A 15,697-nucleotide genomic window follows, 5' to 3' on the forward strand; every position below is an offset into this window, starting at 1 on the left:
CTAATTTAACCACTGTTTTTATTTTCTCGTACCTGCCTGTTCCTTTCGCTGCTGCTGCCCCTGCAGCCCCTCCCATCCGCGATTCCCCCGCTCCTGCCTCCCATCCTCTCCTCCCTCCCACCTCCCCTACTAAATGGCGGCAGCTGCACGGTCGTGCAGTGGGTCCGCTGCCGGCGCACCAAAGGCAAGCCCGTCTGCGCACATCCGTAACCCAACCGCAGCCTGCGCCAAGAACCCTGGACCTCCCACTACCCATTGCTACGACACCATCACCCTCCTCGCAGTCAACCCTGGAAGACTTAGAGAATGCCAACAGGCCTCGCTGAACACGACCCACGGCCAGTTCTCCTGGCTCCGCTTCCCCCAGACCCACATGGCCAGCCCAGCCTCCAACAACGCCGACGTCAGCAACGGCGACACCCTAAAATGCATCCTCCTCAATGTACCCTCCGTGCTCAAACACTCCATAGAAATCTGGAACCTACTCAGCTCTCTCTAGTCCGATATCGCCTTCTTCATAGAGACAACGCATCCTCCGCCCCCGACATCAGCCCCGCCATCCCAGACGGATACAAGATCCAGAGGAAAGACTTCCCCAACCACCCAGGAGGGGGCCTCGCCATCGCCCACAAGAGCATCCTCCACCTCACTACCTTCAGCAAAATCTTCCCCTCCGCCTAACACCTGCACTTCCAGATCCAGACCACCCTAAGAGCCACACTCCGAGGAACCCTCATCTACAGACTCCCAGCCCCCGAACACCCTTCGCCACCATCATCACTGACTTCATTGCACCCCACGCCATCACCTCAAAAAACTACATATACTCATTGGAGACCTGAACTTCCACCCCGAAAACCCCAGCGACCCCAACTCCACTAGCCTTTGTGACAACCTTGCCAGCATCGGACTTAAACAACTCGTCAACACATCGACCCACAGAGCAAGACACACCCTCGACCCCATTTTCGCAGTAGGAAACAGCGTCTGATTCAGCCACACTACGCAGCCGCCCTGGACTGATCAACAAACCCAAGGCACCCAAACCAGCCCCACACCCACCACGACGGAACTAGAGAAAGGTTACAGACGAGCAACTTAACTTCATCCTCACCCGAGACAACCACACCTAGGTACCCGACACAAGTGAAACAGACAGAGAAATCCACACCGGGATCTCTGACTGCGCAGACAAGCTCGCCCGCTACGCAACCCTGACAGACAACGCCCCAGGAAAGCCGCCTGGTCCACCACCGCTCTCCAAGAAGCCAGACGCACCTGCAGACGCCTGGAGAAGAACTGGAGAAACACCAAGATAACTGAAAACCCCACCACCTACAATAACTCCTTGATGGACTACCACAACCAGATCATAGCCACCAAGAGGAACTTCATCCACAACAAAATCCTGGCCAACTCCACCAACTCCAAGGAACTTTTCAGTGTCATTCAAGAATTCACCAACCCACGCAGCGAAGCCACAGACCTCTGCAACAAGCTTGGAACCTATTTCCACCTCAAGATCAAAAACCTCTACGACAACTTCATTGACCATCCACCAGGCACCACAGACGGCCCCCTTCCCCCAGAAAGACCAGCCAGCCGACCGTCTCCAACTGGACACCAATCATGGCCGAAGACACCGCCTTGACCATGAAAAGCATCTACTCTAGGGCCCCCACCGACCCCTTTCCCTTTCACATCTTCCACAGAGCCGCGGCCGCCATTGCACCCGAACTACAATGCACCATCAACACCACCTTCAAAACAGGTACCTTACCGGACAACTGGAAGTGTGCAGAAGTCAGACCCCCTGCTCAAGAAGCCCACAGCTGACCCCACCAACCTCAAGAACTATCGGCCCATCTCATTCCTCCCCTTCGCAGCCATAGTTGCATAGAAAACAGTCAACAGGAAACTGACACGATTCATTGAAGAGAACACCGTCCACGACCCGTCCAAATCTGGATTCCGAAGCAACCATAGGACAGAGACGGCCCTACTTGCCACCACAGATGACATCTGCACCCTCCTGGACCAAGGCCACACCGCAGCCCTCATCCTACTAGACCTATCAGAGGCCTTCGACACCGTCTCCCACCGCACACTACTCACCAGACTACACAACGCAGGCATACAAGGAACAGCCTTGGACTGGATCCGATCATTCCTCACCGGAAGAAGCCAAATGATCAGACTCTCATCCTTCCTCTCTGAGCCCACGAAAATCACCTGCGGAGTCTCATAGGGTTCATCACTGAGCCCCACGCTTTTCAACATCTGCATGGCCCCCCTCGCAGGCATCGCCCGACAACACGGCCTCAACATCGTATCCTACGCCGACGACACCCATCTCATCCTCTCCCTCACCAAAGACCCCACCACTGCCAAACTCAACTTGCAGAAAGGAATGCAAGACGTCACAGTCTGGATGACCAACAGCTGCCTGAAGATCAACGCTGAGAAGACAGAAGCCCTCGTCCTCGGTACCACCCCTTCGACATGGGACAGCACCTTGTGGCCGACCACCCTCGGAAGCCCACCTACCCCCTCAGACCACGCCAAGAACCTCGACATCCTACTAGACTCATCACTCACCATGAACCAACACGTCAACCCAGTCACCTCCAGCTGCTTCAACACCTCCGCAAGACCTTCAAGTTACCCACGCACTCATCACCAGCAGACTGGACTATGGAAACGCACTGTACACCGGAATCAACATGTCCCTACTCCGCAAACTCCACACAATACAGAACACCCCCACCAGACTCGTCCTCGGCATAACCCGACACGAACCCATCAGCCAACACCTATGAAGTCTCCTCTGGCTCCCTGTGGAGAAGAGTCACTTTCAAAATCCTCACTCACACCTACAAATGCCTACACAACAACGGACCCAAATACCTCAATGACAGAATCAACTTCCACGTACGCAAAAGAAACCTCCGATCACCCCGCGCAAACCCTGAGCCAGGCGGAAGATCCTTCTCTCACATTGCAGTCAAGACCTGGAATGAGCAACCAGCAGATATCAGACACGCGCCTTCAGGAAGACCTCAAGACCTGGCTCTTCGGCTAAACAGATCTGGGACCCCTCTTCCCCCTCTTCCCCCCGCCCTCAGCGCCTTGAGACCCTCACAGGTGAGTAGCCCGCTTACAATTCCCTGATTGATTGAGGTGGTGAAGCATGCTGCAGCAGTTTCTGTGCTGTTGCCTAGTTTATCTGCTTTTGAGGGGACCAACTGGACGTGGGGGAATTGCCTGGGTCCTGGACTATTACAGGCCTTATTACCTTGCTATTGGCCTAGTGGCCTGACATTATTGGCTCAACATGTTCCCCACCTTGCACAGTGCCCTTACCCATTGTTGGCGTGCCTCCCCATGCACCACTGGGGGAGCGCATGGGGTATTATTGGCCTCCCACCACATTGGGGGCTTGTGCAGGGGACATTACTGGACTCCTTGATGTCCTTCGAAGTGGTACTGGGAGGCAAACCTCTTGTCACGCTTTGTTGACATAGTGGTTTGGCTGATTGCTCGCACTGGTACAATCTGTGTTTTGTGATGCTAGTCTGTTGTCCCCTGCGTGACGATACACGTCTCCCTGGTCATTCACAACATAGGATAGCTGGCCTGTGGGGGTTGTGTCATCATCTGGCCTTTATTCTTGGCCACCCAAATACGTTGCTTACATGGAATGTGCAAGGCCTCTCTTCCACCGGTAAGTGTTGTTTAAATAGTAGGGGCGTGCATATCTCACTCCTCTAGGAAACTCATCTTACAGAGGTTGAGGGCTATGCCCTTGGGACACGCCTGACAGGGCCAACGTTACGCTACTTCCTACACTGCCTTTTAAGGGGCACTTTCATTTGAATCAGGCCTGGGGTCCCATACCGATTGCACAAGGCGGTCATATGCCCTGAGGGACATATGTCCTGGTCTCCAGGTGCTTGGATGGCAGGGATGTAGCCCTCTTGAACTAAATGCATTAAATGTGGATCAGCAGTCGTTCCTTACTGGCTTGGCGCCCAGCTATTTCTCATCTTCCCCTATAGGAAAGTGTTGGAGGGTGACTTTAATTGTGTGGTGGATTTGAGCCTGGATAGGTCGCACCCGCCCTCATGTGATGCACTACCGGCAAACTGGCAGCGGCTGTGGGCCGGACAGTGGGATTTAGTGGACTGTTGACGAGTGAGGCACTCAGAGGTTCACACATACTTTTATTGATCTGGCCTGCATGTTCTCGAGGTTCGACTGGATATACTTTATACGAGTATTACGCTCTATTGCAGGGTAATAGAAATGGAATATTTAGCGAAGATCTACTATGATCATACTCCAGTGCTGGCTATGTTCCAATGGTCCTCACCGAGCCTACCTGGTTCTTTAATTAAGCTCTCCTGAATGACAAGGCCATCCAGGATTTACTGGGAAAGCATATCTCGCAGTACTGACATGCAAATGCAGGCTCAGCCTCATTGGTCGGAGTGGAATGGGAGGCCATGAAGGTGGTGATTCAGGGATATTGTATTTCCAGTAGAATAGGGGTACGTACCCAACTACTTTCAGATATCAAGCGGTAGGAGGTTGAGCTAGGTGGTGTATACAGTGGGCTGGAGAGAACTTGATAGGATAGGGCACCTGCTGGAGGAGCTAGAGAAGTTGTTTGAGTTGGTCGAGCGCCTTGATTATAAGGCGAACTCAGCTAGGGCCCATGCAGAGGGAGATACATTTGGCAGGATGCTTGCATGGCTTCTGTGGGATGTCAGGGTGGTGACACTATACTTTAACTAAGCGATCCTTCGGGCGAGATGTCTTTACACAGTAGGAGATCAATGAGGTTTTCCTGCAGCACTACTGTGACCTGTACTCCTTGGAGGTGGCGAGGAGTGAGATGGAAATGCTGAATTATATTGCAGAAGCTTCCCCAGCGTCCTTTGAGCCAGCAGCAGTGGTGGATCAGCTGGGTGCAGATATTACAGAGCAGGAGTTACGGGGGCAAATTAGGGAAATGGCAAGGGGGAAGGTCCCTGGCCTTGATGGTTCGCCGATTGAATTCTATGCAGCACTCACTTTGGACCTTGTCCATAGACTTGTGGCACTTTTCAATTACTCTAAGCGGTGTTGTCGGCTTCAGGAGGCTATTGTCTCACTTTCAAAGAGGGATAAGGTCCAGCTTTTTCTAGAGTCTTACCACCCCCTTTTCTATGCTCAATGCTTCCTACAAGATCCTGAGTAAGATATTGGTGACTCAGTTATTTCCTCATATGTGCTCTCTATTGTATCCTGATCAGACTACCTTCCTTTGCATGCGTAGGACCATGCCTAACATCTGGAAATTGTTCCTGACATTGGACCATCAGGAGGGGTTCCAAGCGGAGGCACTGATCATCACAGTAGATATTAGGAAGGCTTTTGATTCACTCCATTGGAAGTTTCACTATCCCACCTTGTATGGCATGGATATGAGCCTACCAGTTATCAAGAGGACAAAGCTTCTCGACACTAAAACCTTGGCTAGGATCCGTGCTGGAACCCTGATCTTGGAGGCCTTTGCGGTTGAATGGGCACCCAACAAGGTTGCCCTTTATCAACACTGTTTGCCATGGAACCATTTGCTTGCACGCTAAGCCGGGCTTTCGATACCAAGGATTATGCCTCACATCTGATTATACGTATACGAGGGGGAGGGACACTAACCTCAGGGATGTGCTGGCGGCATTGTCGGATATCAGTGTTCACTCTGGACTGAAGGTCAATTGGGATAAGTCTTGTGTCTACCACCTGAGGGGTTATGCGCTTCAGCGCTGTTCAATAGCTAGGTGTTGCCATTTATCACTCTTTCGAACTGCTGTTTGAGGGAAACTTCGGGCGGACGCGTGCTGGGTTGTGATGCTTGATTGCCTGCTGGACTACATTGCCTTGTGAGTGAGTGTCCAGATGGCCGTTTCAAAAATGATCTTATCCCCCTGTCGCCTGTATTAGTTTGCAGTTCTCCCACTGGAGGTGCTTAAAAAATTCTTCCTGGAGCTGAACGGTGTGTTGCTGTCGCTATACTGGTGCACCTCACTCCACTGTGTGGCCCTCTGGAAATTGCGCCTCCCTGTGACCAAGGGGGTCAAGCAGCTCCCAACCTGGAGCTATATTATTTGGCAACTCCAGTGGGTGGTACGCTGAGGTTCCTATCTGTGGCATGGCGTGGGAACTAGTGAGTGTGGCTCTTCATCTAAAGATCTACTACTTGGTATCCTGATGAAGCGGAAGCCTGCTTCCAGGGTACGGACCTTAAATATCCTGGTTAGGACAGGACGCTGTTTTGGGCTCGAGCCTTGCAGTGGACCCAGAGGGTGTCTGCGTATACCTGAGATCTCCTTCTTTTGGTGATCCGATGTTAGGGGCGCCCGGGGCTGAGGAGGGGGTGGTCAGGACTCTGTGAGTGGCCGGCGGCTGGGATTGCTGTCCTGGGTGATATTTTTGCAGGGGGTGGGTGTAAGTGGGGGATTGTGTACTATCTTGGACATTCAGGAATTGTAAGATCTCCTGGTCGGGCATTTCACACTCCATCGTGCCCTAACTCACCAGATGCCCGAGTGGTGGGGCTCTGGTATTGCGGAACCTCCGGAGCATGAGTGTTTTCACAATCTTTACCTTCTTATGAGGCGGACGAAGGCAGTCACATTACTATATAGGTCTTTGCTGGAAGGAGCACAGCTGGCTCTCTGGTCACATTGGGAGGAAGAGCTCAATTAATTAATCATCTTGGCAGAAGGTACTAGAATCTGGCTGTAGAGTGCCCATAAATGCCAGCTACAAACGTATTCAATTCATTTATCTTCATTGGGCCTATCTGACCCCCTGCTTCCGGCTGCATCCTCAGAGTCCCCCTGCTGTGCTATTGAGGATGTGGATTTCTTCAACATGGTCTGGTCCTGTCCACTTTTACTACCATACTAGACAAAGGTCCTCCAAGTGGCTCCAGGGACCACAGAATTTTTCCTAAGTCCCCAACTCTGACTGCTAGGCCTCCATGAATGAACAGCGGCTAGGAAAACTACTGATAGGTTCTTGGACTTGGCTTTAATCCTTGCCCGCAGACAGCTGACTATGAGCTGTAAGTCCGTCTGTGGCCAGGATGCATACTGTTGGTGATTGGAGTTGGGGAAAAGGGCGGAATGTGAAAGTGATACGATTTACAAGAAGGAGGCTAGGGGGTGAGGAAGGTGTCGAGATGAGATCCTATATTACTGGTGTGCCCACAGGTGGACTGTGGGGCCCTGTGATCATAGACGATTCCACTTCTGGTGGATCCTCTCGTGTCACGGAGACTAGGGCGATGAACCCGGCCTCGCCAAATTTCTCTTAGAAGCTTTTGGGTCTCTGCATTCTTGCTCTAATTGGTCCCCCTGACGTGGATTTTGTGATCATTGGGGAAGAGCCCGACTGGTTTCCTTCGTTGGGGATGTAATGATACACTGTTGCTGTTACACAAGACCCATAACTCTGAGGGCCTCCATGCTATTATTACTGTGTTGCTTCGTTCATGACTGGCATGCTATCATTGTTATCGCTTATTGTACATCTTTTCTTTTAACAATATGCATTTCTCTTCCTCTATGTTTTGCCTGCTGGCTATTATTGTATGGTATGGTTTTCTGTGTTGTATTAAAAAAACTAAATAATTATATATTTTTTAAACTCTATTCAGACCTGGCCAGCACCCAAGACTATCAATAGTAGAGCATTTCTTTTCCATAAGATGGTAGTCTGCCTACTTTCCCTTCTTTATCACAGAGTCTCTTCCCTGTTGTTCATTACGTTACACAACAGTAGAGTAGTTGTGATTTAAGCTTTTGTATACCTATAAACACTTCCAAATTGGCAACACGTACTACGCTACAGGTAATCCCAATCCACCCTTTTGCTATGTGGTGTCCTTGGCACTTTCAAACCACTGTAAGAAGGAATGGAAATGCAAACAATTTAAAAACTTTTCGGGACAGCTCACTTTAAAAACATTCCTTTAAAAGTTGCTTCACGTTTTGACAAAGTCAACAAGTTTGGAGTTTCAAACACAAGTGCAGCGTTTTTGGCTTTGCCAATGCTAGTTAGCTTTACTATAGTTTATGGTCAAAACCATGCAAACATGGTCGCTTGTGGGTTCTAAGTATGTGGCAGCCACTTTGGAATTCTTTTGTTCATGAAGTATACAGGCCATTTCATACCTGCCCATGCCCCCCCCCCCCACACACACTTGTAGACATCTTGAAACATTTTGCTTTCCAAAGTTTAACCAAAATCTCTCCAAGATGGCACTTATGATTTCTTTTAGCAACACGTTAGTCTTCATGTATCTTTTCAAGATGGTGTAAGGTTATATTGGAGCAGTAAATCAAGAAATGAAATATGAGCGAGGATTCTGCGCAGAAGCAAGCAGGCAAAAAAGACAGACTTGCAAAACAAAAAATAAAAAGTAAAAATAAAGCAGGGTGGGAAAAGAGTGAGGAGTGGCATGGAAAGTGAGCAAAGGACGAGCGAGGAAGTGAGCGGCCCAGTAGCAGTGAACAGCTGCAGGACCATTGAAGTAACTAAAAAAAATAAATGAAGCGGTCCGGAATAAGAGGGGGGGGGGGAGGAGAGCAACTGCAGGCGATGAGGAGGTGGGAAGCAGAAAGAAGGCGGATGAGGAAGAAAGAGGTAAGCCATGCACTCTTGTGGACTACTAAACACAAATTAAAAATATTTCTCTGGTGTCAGTGGAAAGATACAATTCATTCACATTATGGTGTAGAAGCTACACCCCAGGAATGGTTGCAGGGATTCGGGGATATGGGGACAAAAACAACAATAGGGAGTAAGGCCACTGAATCAGGAACATTGAACAAAGGTCGACAATAACGCCATTCAGTCATGAGCAAGGGGCTGTCCCAAAACCCACTCTATTACACTAAAATATCCCCAGTTTATTAGTAACAAATCCTATACAATATGTCCACAGAGCGTACCAAAAATGCACGTTGGCAGAATAGGTATATATGTCAGCTACCACCTACATTTTTCTGACCACAATTGAGACTCATTAATTCATAAAGTACATATCTTAGCATTTTGGGCAAAGTAATCAGCTAACACTCGAGTGCCACACAGATTCCAACTTCAGATTGTGAAATACACAGAATAAGAGTCTTGAGTTACCTTCTGTTAAGAGGAAAAAGCACAGGATCGCGCATGCCAAAGGTGTACCCACTGCACTGCAGTATGCCCTGTAGACCAGGGAGGACACCAGGCCTTCCTTCTTCTCTTCCTCATCGATGAGGTTAAGGCCATTCCCAGGTTCCTCTGACACCTGCCCTTTGTCTGCATCACGATAGTGACTGGCATCAGTTTGAGGGTGCTCCTCTGTCTTCACCTCATCTTCAGACTGATCTCCTAAGTCCATAAGGCTCTCACTCTCTTCCTCGTTATCATCCTCTTCTTCGTTGTCACCCTCAGATGATGCTAAGAAGACAGAGCAGAATGAGGACATCAAACTAGAAGCACAACCCTAAAGTGTTCAGGTTAGATTGGGAAAGCGGACATGCCAGACCAGGAATCATTTATGAAGCGTATGTTATTCCCTGGAAAACAGTCATAGCAGTGGGTGCATAGTTCTATTGCATTAATGTAATTTATTAGATGAAATTTACAATAAACACAACCCTCTTTATCTAGGAATTCCATTGGGGTTCCTGGCCCGGTGTATATTGTCCTTGGTTGGACATCCATAAAGTTCACTTGAGACGGGATAACAGCTTCACACTCGCTGAAATAAACAGGGTGCCATTGAGTCAGTCCTCCAGATCACTGCCCTTCTAGGGCTACGGCCGAGCGTGACTATGAACATCACTAAAGGTTAACCTGAGGATTATCCCACAACCCCTTCTCAAAACTCAGTACTTTTGCATAATTTATATAATCCGATAGAGACTTCCATCTGCAGATTCCTTACCTTAAAATATACCCCAGGTGTCAGACTGGATCCGGCCATTTTTTAGCAATCCCCTGGTGTGCAGGTAGGTAGTGTTGTTTGGCTCTTCCTGGTGTCATTGGCATTGTCCGTGCAAGCATGGTGCCTATATAGGTGCCATCCAGATGCACTGACCTTAGTTTTTTCTTTTCTCTGCCATCAGAGAAAATCAGGATGAGCTCCCCAGAGTCATTTTGTGACTGGCTTTTTCAACATTTCTCTAAGTCAACTAGTGGCCTTTTTCTTTTAATATTTTTTAGGAGATGTCCCTGAAGAAACCTACTGGCTTCAAGCCTTGTGGTGCCTGTCACAGACAGATGTCTGTGACGGATCTCCAATTGGTGTGTATATGGTGCCTGGAGCGGGACCACAACTCTGTAGCATGTATGAAGTGTAAGACCATGTACCCTAAGGCCATTCACGAGCCAGCCATGAAGCTTTTGTTCGCTCGTCACGCTTCGAGTCCCGTTCGCGAGGGAGGTCTCAGGCCTGCTTCGGAGTCACTCGCATCGATCCACATCATGATCCTGGACTTGTTCAGGTAAGTCTCACAAGATGAAGTCTAAGAAGTAAAAGCACGCTTCAAATTCTCTGCATCTCTCTCAACCTTCTGATGACAACAAAGAGCCAGGCCTTGCTCCCAGGTTGTTCCGGTGGCGCTGGTGTCTGAAATTGGGTCCGCTCCAAGTTTCCTCGGGTTAACCACAGCTACCTCTGCCCAACTACGAGGATTTTAAGAGGCCATGAGTCTCATTTTTGAGCAGTTGAACCCCTCTGGAGCAATTGTTGTGCTCATGGGTTCGGAAAGGTCTCAGACTGGGGCTCCGCCAGCGGGAATACCCTTATCGCCTGTCGGGTCCTTATAATCCATAGAGGATCCGGATTGGCTCCAGCTGCAACTTTTTATTCCAGTGGCATCATTCCTGGAGCAACTGATCCCCATCAGTGGTGCTGATCCCATAGTAATTACCGATGCTGATACAGAGCAGGACAGGTGTCGCTCAACGATGACTAGGCCCACATGTCTTGAGTTGGAGAAAGCGCTCTATTTTCTTGGTGGGGATAGAAAGGATTCCTATGGCTACATCAAACCCCTAGCTTAACCCACCGTGGTCAATGACGCCTGGTACGGGGACTTGCCTGATGCCAGCGGTCTAGACACCTCACCAGAAATTGGCCTCTTCTCTTCTCCCACAGCAGCTATAGAGGAAGGGACTTTTTTGCGATGGTGGTCTAGAGGACGGGTGAGATCCTGGACCTGTAGCTGCCCATGTCACGGTCCAACCAATGACTTGACAGTGGTGCTTCAGCCTAGGGTATCCTCAGTAGAACCCTGGCTCCCTGTTAATGATGCCCTCCCAGATGTCCTGCTTGGGGCCTGGGCCAAGCCCTGCACAGGCACTCCTGTGCACAGGACCATCGCCTGCCCCCATCGTCCCACTCATGGGCACCGAGCCTTACTCTCCCAGCACCCTACTCCTGGGAGCCTGGAATTTTCTCTTCCATCAGTCTACCACTGCGATCCGTGAACACGTGTGCTCACTGCAGCATTATTTCCACAATGTGTGGGATACGGTTTGCGCAAGTGCTGAATGGGCCATACCCTCCGAATCTGTTTCTGATGAAAGAGATGCAGCAAGGTTCACCATCAGTTGTAGATTGGATACGCCAACTTGCTGGGCAGAGCCATTGCTCACACAGTGGTTTTTTGATGTTACACCTGGCAAAGGACAAATGGCTTTTTGGGACCTGTTTAGGTTTTGGTGACACGGCGGATTTGGCTCTATAGCCATTTGGTGGAGCCCTCTAGTGGAAGGTGTGGAGCCCTCTAGTGCAGGCGGAAGGTGTTTCCCCGCTGGATGCATTGCGTGGAGAACGGTGTTTTACCCTCGAGTTTCCTGAGGAATTGCCGAAAACGCCGAGAAAAGCCCCCGAGAGCAACACCGAGTAGAAGAAGTATAAACCGTTCCCAGGCTCGGAATTCGACAGGTAGCAAGTGTCCGTGTTAGAGGGAAGTGCTGGTGCGCTTCCTTCGTGTAATTTTTGGAGATTTGCAGCGTTTGGTTACCTGCGCTAGAGAGGTGCTTTTCTTTGGCAGTTTGCCTCGGCGCTGAGGACCGCGTCTGGAGCCGAGGTTGGCATTCAGCATTTGTATTGTTTGTTTGAAACTGCCGCTCATGCTGTGACTCTAATTGGCAGCGGTGGATGTCCTTTCTGTTGGTCTTTTGTGTTCTCGAGCTGCAATTGGAGCGCACTGGTGGTGTGTTCTGGACATTCGGAATCCAGTGCTGCGAGGCCAGGAATACTGAAGGACCTTTTCTGAATAGCCTGTAAGCTGCAGGGCTCCCTTTAAGTGTGAATGCAAATCAAACCCTATTGACTGCAAGTGTGTGAATAGTGATACGGGGTGCCGCTTGCTTATTTGGGCTAAGGGCGGGCTGGTCTGCGCCCGTTGTAGCCCAAAGGAGGAGGCTGGGCTGGGCCACCCCCCGAACTTTCTCAGTACTGTTTCTGCCGAGGTGCTCGAGGAAAATACTCCATAGTGCGGCGGAGAGTCACCCCACAGTGCGGCGGTGAGCCGCAACCTGCCACACAGCGACACAGTGAGACCCTCGGGAGGCAGAGGTCTGGTTTGAATGACCAGCTGGGATAGCCGCCTGCTAGAGAACACACCAACAGACCCAGGTACGTGGCCACACGACAAAGCTACCCCTGCAGGAAAGCATTTGCTGCCCTCCGCGAAATTGACTAAAGAACATTACTAACCAGCTGTTAATTAACTGGATGTAGCCTACAAACACCTAACTGATCATTTTATCTCCAATGAAATTGTAATCTGAAGTGGCCCACACCCACTGTCACTCACCTACCAAACAATCCAAACAAATAAATTGCCACGGGGAAATAGACTTATAGACTTATTCTCTCTGATTCACACGCAGTGGTGAAAAAGAGTTCAAGCCAAGACCCCCCGGAGCAATGAGATCCGGTAAAGAAAGAAAGTACACCGCCCCCAAGCGAAGGAAGTCCAAACAACTAGACGCAGCTGGGGCTCAGGGCCACGTCAAGCACCCCCTAAAACCTCAGAAACTTAAGAGCCTAACTCTACGGGACTATTTCAGAAAGTCCCCGCTTAAACCCGCAGAATTAATACAAGAATCAGAGCAATACCTGCAAGCCTTGGAGGCAACTACCTTTACAACCACCGACCTCCTAGGGTTTGACCTTAAAGCATCTCCGAAAAATTGGGTATTCAACACCATGCCAGCAAAAGAGCCGCCAGATGTTTATTTTTTCGGGTCCACCTGTACCAACCAAAACAGGGAAATCACCCAAACAGTTTCTCTTACCCCAGAGAAACCCTCCACCCCTCTGGCAGACGACAACGGGACTGCCACTCCACCGCAATCAAAGGTGGAAGATATAATGCATTCAACAGAAGCCTCTCCCCTGTTGCTACAACTTCCACATTTTCCGATTAAGCCACTCACGGGCTCCCTACAGCAAAGAACGACGGCCCAAATCCACGGGCCACCGCAATTTAACGGTAGCTGCCAACCCCCAAACTCGCTAACTCCACCAACAACAAAAACATTAACAGAACCAACAGACGCAAGTCCATTACACAAGCTATCTTCACCCTCCGGCCAAACAAGAACTCTATGCCAAGGCAAATCAGCACAGAAGGCAGCAAAGGATCAACCCATGCCGAATTTGTCATTTCTCTTTAAAACCACCTCAAATTCCTCAAACCCGAGTCTCACTCTAGATGACAAACCGAACACAGAAGAGGACACTATGACCAGCGCTTGGCCCCAACTACTGCAGACCCTCCAACAAATTGTGACCGCTCTTAACTATCATTCAATAAAATTAGAGGTCCAAGTGGATTTACTAAACACCTTGGCACTCTTTACGTCAGGGATTGACGGCAAACTAGATCAATTGAATTCATTAATCTTAAGAGTGCAAGCATCCGCAAACCTTGCACAACCAACGTGCTGCTGCACTCCAATTATCAACTCCCTTTCCCTGCTCCCAGACTGCCTCTCCACAGTTATCCGGGAAGTAAAGCAGTTGAGGGGGGGTAACGTGTCAGCCACATTGCAACCCGCTAAACATCAAGAACAAGACAAACCACAGAAGGCGTGTGGAAACAAGAACACAAAAACAAAGGAAGAAGAAGCGGATACTAAAAGACCCACTAACCACCTTCCATCGACGAATGATCATTCCCATAGCGCTCTAATAAATCCAACCTCGACGGTTGAAAACTGCACTTTTCCACCACCAACCGGGCCTATAAACCAGTATGTCAAATCTGAGGACGGACGAAACAACAGTCTTGATTCTTCGCCCGTTCCTTCAGTTCTGGTTTCTCCCAGGCCGATTCACCCGTGCAGCAAAAGAGAGCGCAAACGTCAACGAAAAGCAAGGAATAAACTCAGGCCTAACTCCAACTTGGCCCATCAGAACCTCTTTCCTATCTTCTCGATAGCCGAAAATAAAAAATCCTCTCCAGACCCCAACACAGAGGTACCGACAACAAACCCAACAACAACCTTGAATGGTCCAACTGTGGACTTACCCATTCAACAACCGGCGAGGAGCCCTCAGAGCCTAAGTACATCAACAATTGCCCCGGCAACGAAAACAGAGGGCAGTGACCCTGCAACAAGCACAAGGGTGAGTCCAGTAAGGTCAAGCACAAGGGTGAGTCCAATCAGGTCAAGCAACACTGGGCAAGAGACAGCGGCAGGAAAATCTCAGCCTTTAATGGATCTCTGCCCTTCTGAGAACGAAAAAACAACGGCAAAACTGAGTCTTACTAAAACCATTTGCAATGACATAGCTGCCCGGATCAGACATACTTCACAATCAAAACAGGCTCCCTTCCAACCACCACAAATGCCATACCAAAACAGATTTGATGCAACAATCGAAAAACTGATCCCCAATCAAACAACTGCACCTGAGCCGCGATGTGAAAACCAATCGTGTCATCGGATTTTATTAGCCCCCCGAGTACAAATCTAAGGGGCGGCACGACATTCTCAACAGATCAAATCTGCTGAAATTACCGGAAGGCATACCGGGGCTTGTGGGACTGGATACGAACAACATTGAATCCATTGAATTTCTTCCCCCACGAGGAAACCAACCCTCTTAGGTCACTGTTGTTACTTTCACGCAGGCAGGCTGGGCAGGAGCCTTCCTCGAACACAAGGCCACACTGCGGAATTGGGGGATTAGAGTGCACCCTTACTCAACGCCAGGGTACCCAATCACACTGCTATCAGGAGTAAATACATCCAACAAGCCGGCCTGCACCAAAAATTCAGAGGATGGGAGGCCGTTTTCTGTTCTAAAAACGCCTCAGGGCCAGATACAGAACTTAAATGCCCTGAAAAAGCGGCGACAAACAACGAACTAGATCACGCCTGGGGATGGCTGCCAGCAGTGCTGGCCACCAAAAGCAGAAACTGACCACCTGTGACAGGCCCACCAGCAAAAACACACAAGGCACTAAAACCGCTCCCTCCGCCAGGGGTACAACAGCACAGTGAGGCCAGTGGCAAGGGGGAACCACTTTTCTCACTGTGCTCATGGAACATCTGCGGTCTACACCATAAAATCCAAAATGAAGACACTATGTCTTTCCTGGGGGAACACGTGGCAATTGCCCTGCAG

General features: G+C 49.8%; 1 protein-coding gene across 2 annotated transcripts in view; it reads right to left on the reverse strand.

Moving 5' to 3' along the window:
• LOC147706822 (ATP-binding cassette sub-family C member 10-like) overlaps window positions 1-15,697 on the reverse strand; it is a 389,662-nt gene that overhangs the window by 207,159 nt on the left and 166,806 nt on the right. For both annotated transcript variants that reach the window (XM_086925955.1, XM_086925954.1), the window contains exon 12: window positions 9,196-9,498. In XM_086925955.1, the coding sequence (XP_086782081.1) occupies window positions 9,196-9,498 (303 nt within the window). The remainder of the gene's footprint in view (window positions 1-9,195; window positions 9,499-15,697) is intronic.

The sequence above is a fragment of the Lissotriton vulgaris genome, chromosome 6 (assembly GCF_964263255.1).
Source record: "Lissotriton vulgaris chromosome 6, aLisVul1.2, whole genome shotgun sequence".
Classification (NCBI taxonomy): domain Eukaryota; kingdom Metazoa; phylum Chordata; class Amphibia; order Caudata; family Salamandridae; genus Lissotriton; species Lissotriton vulgaris.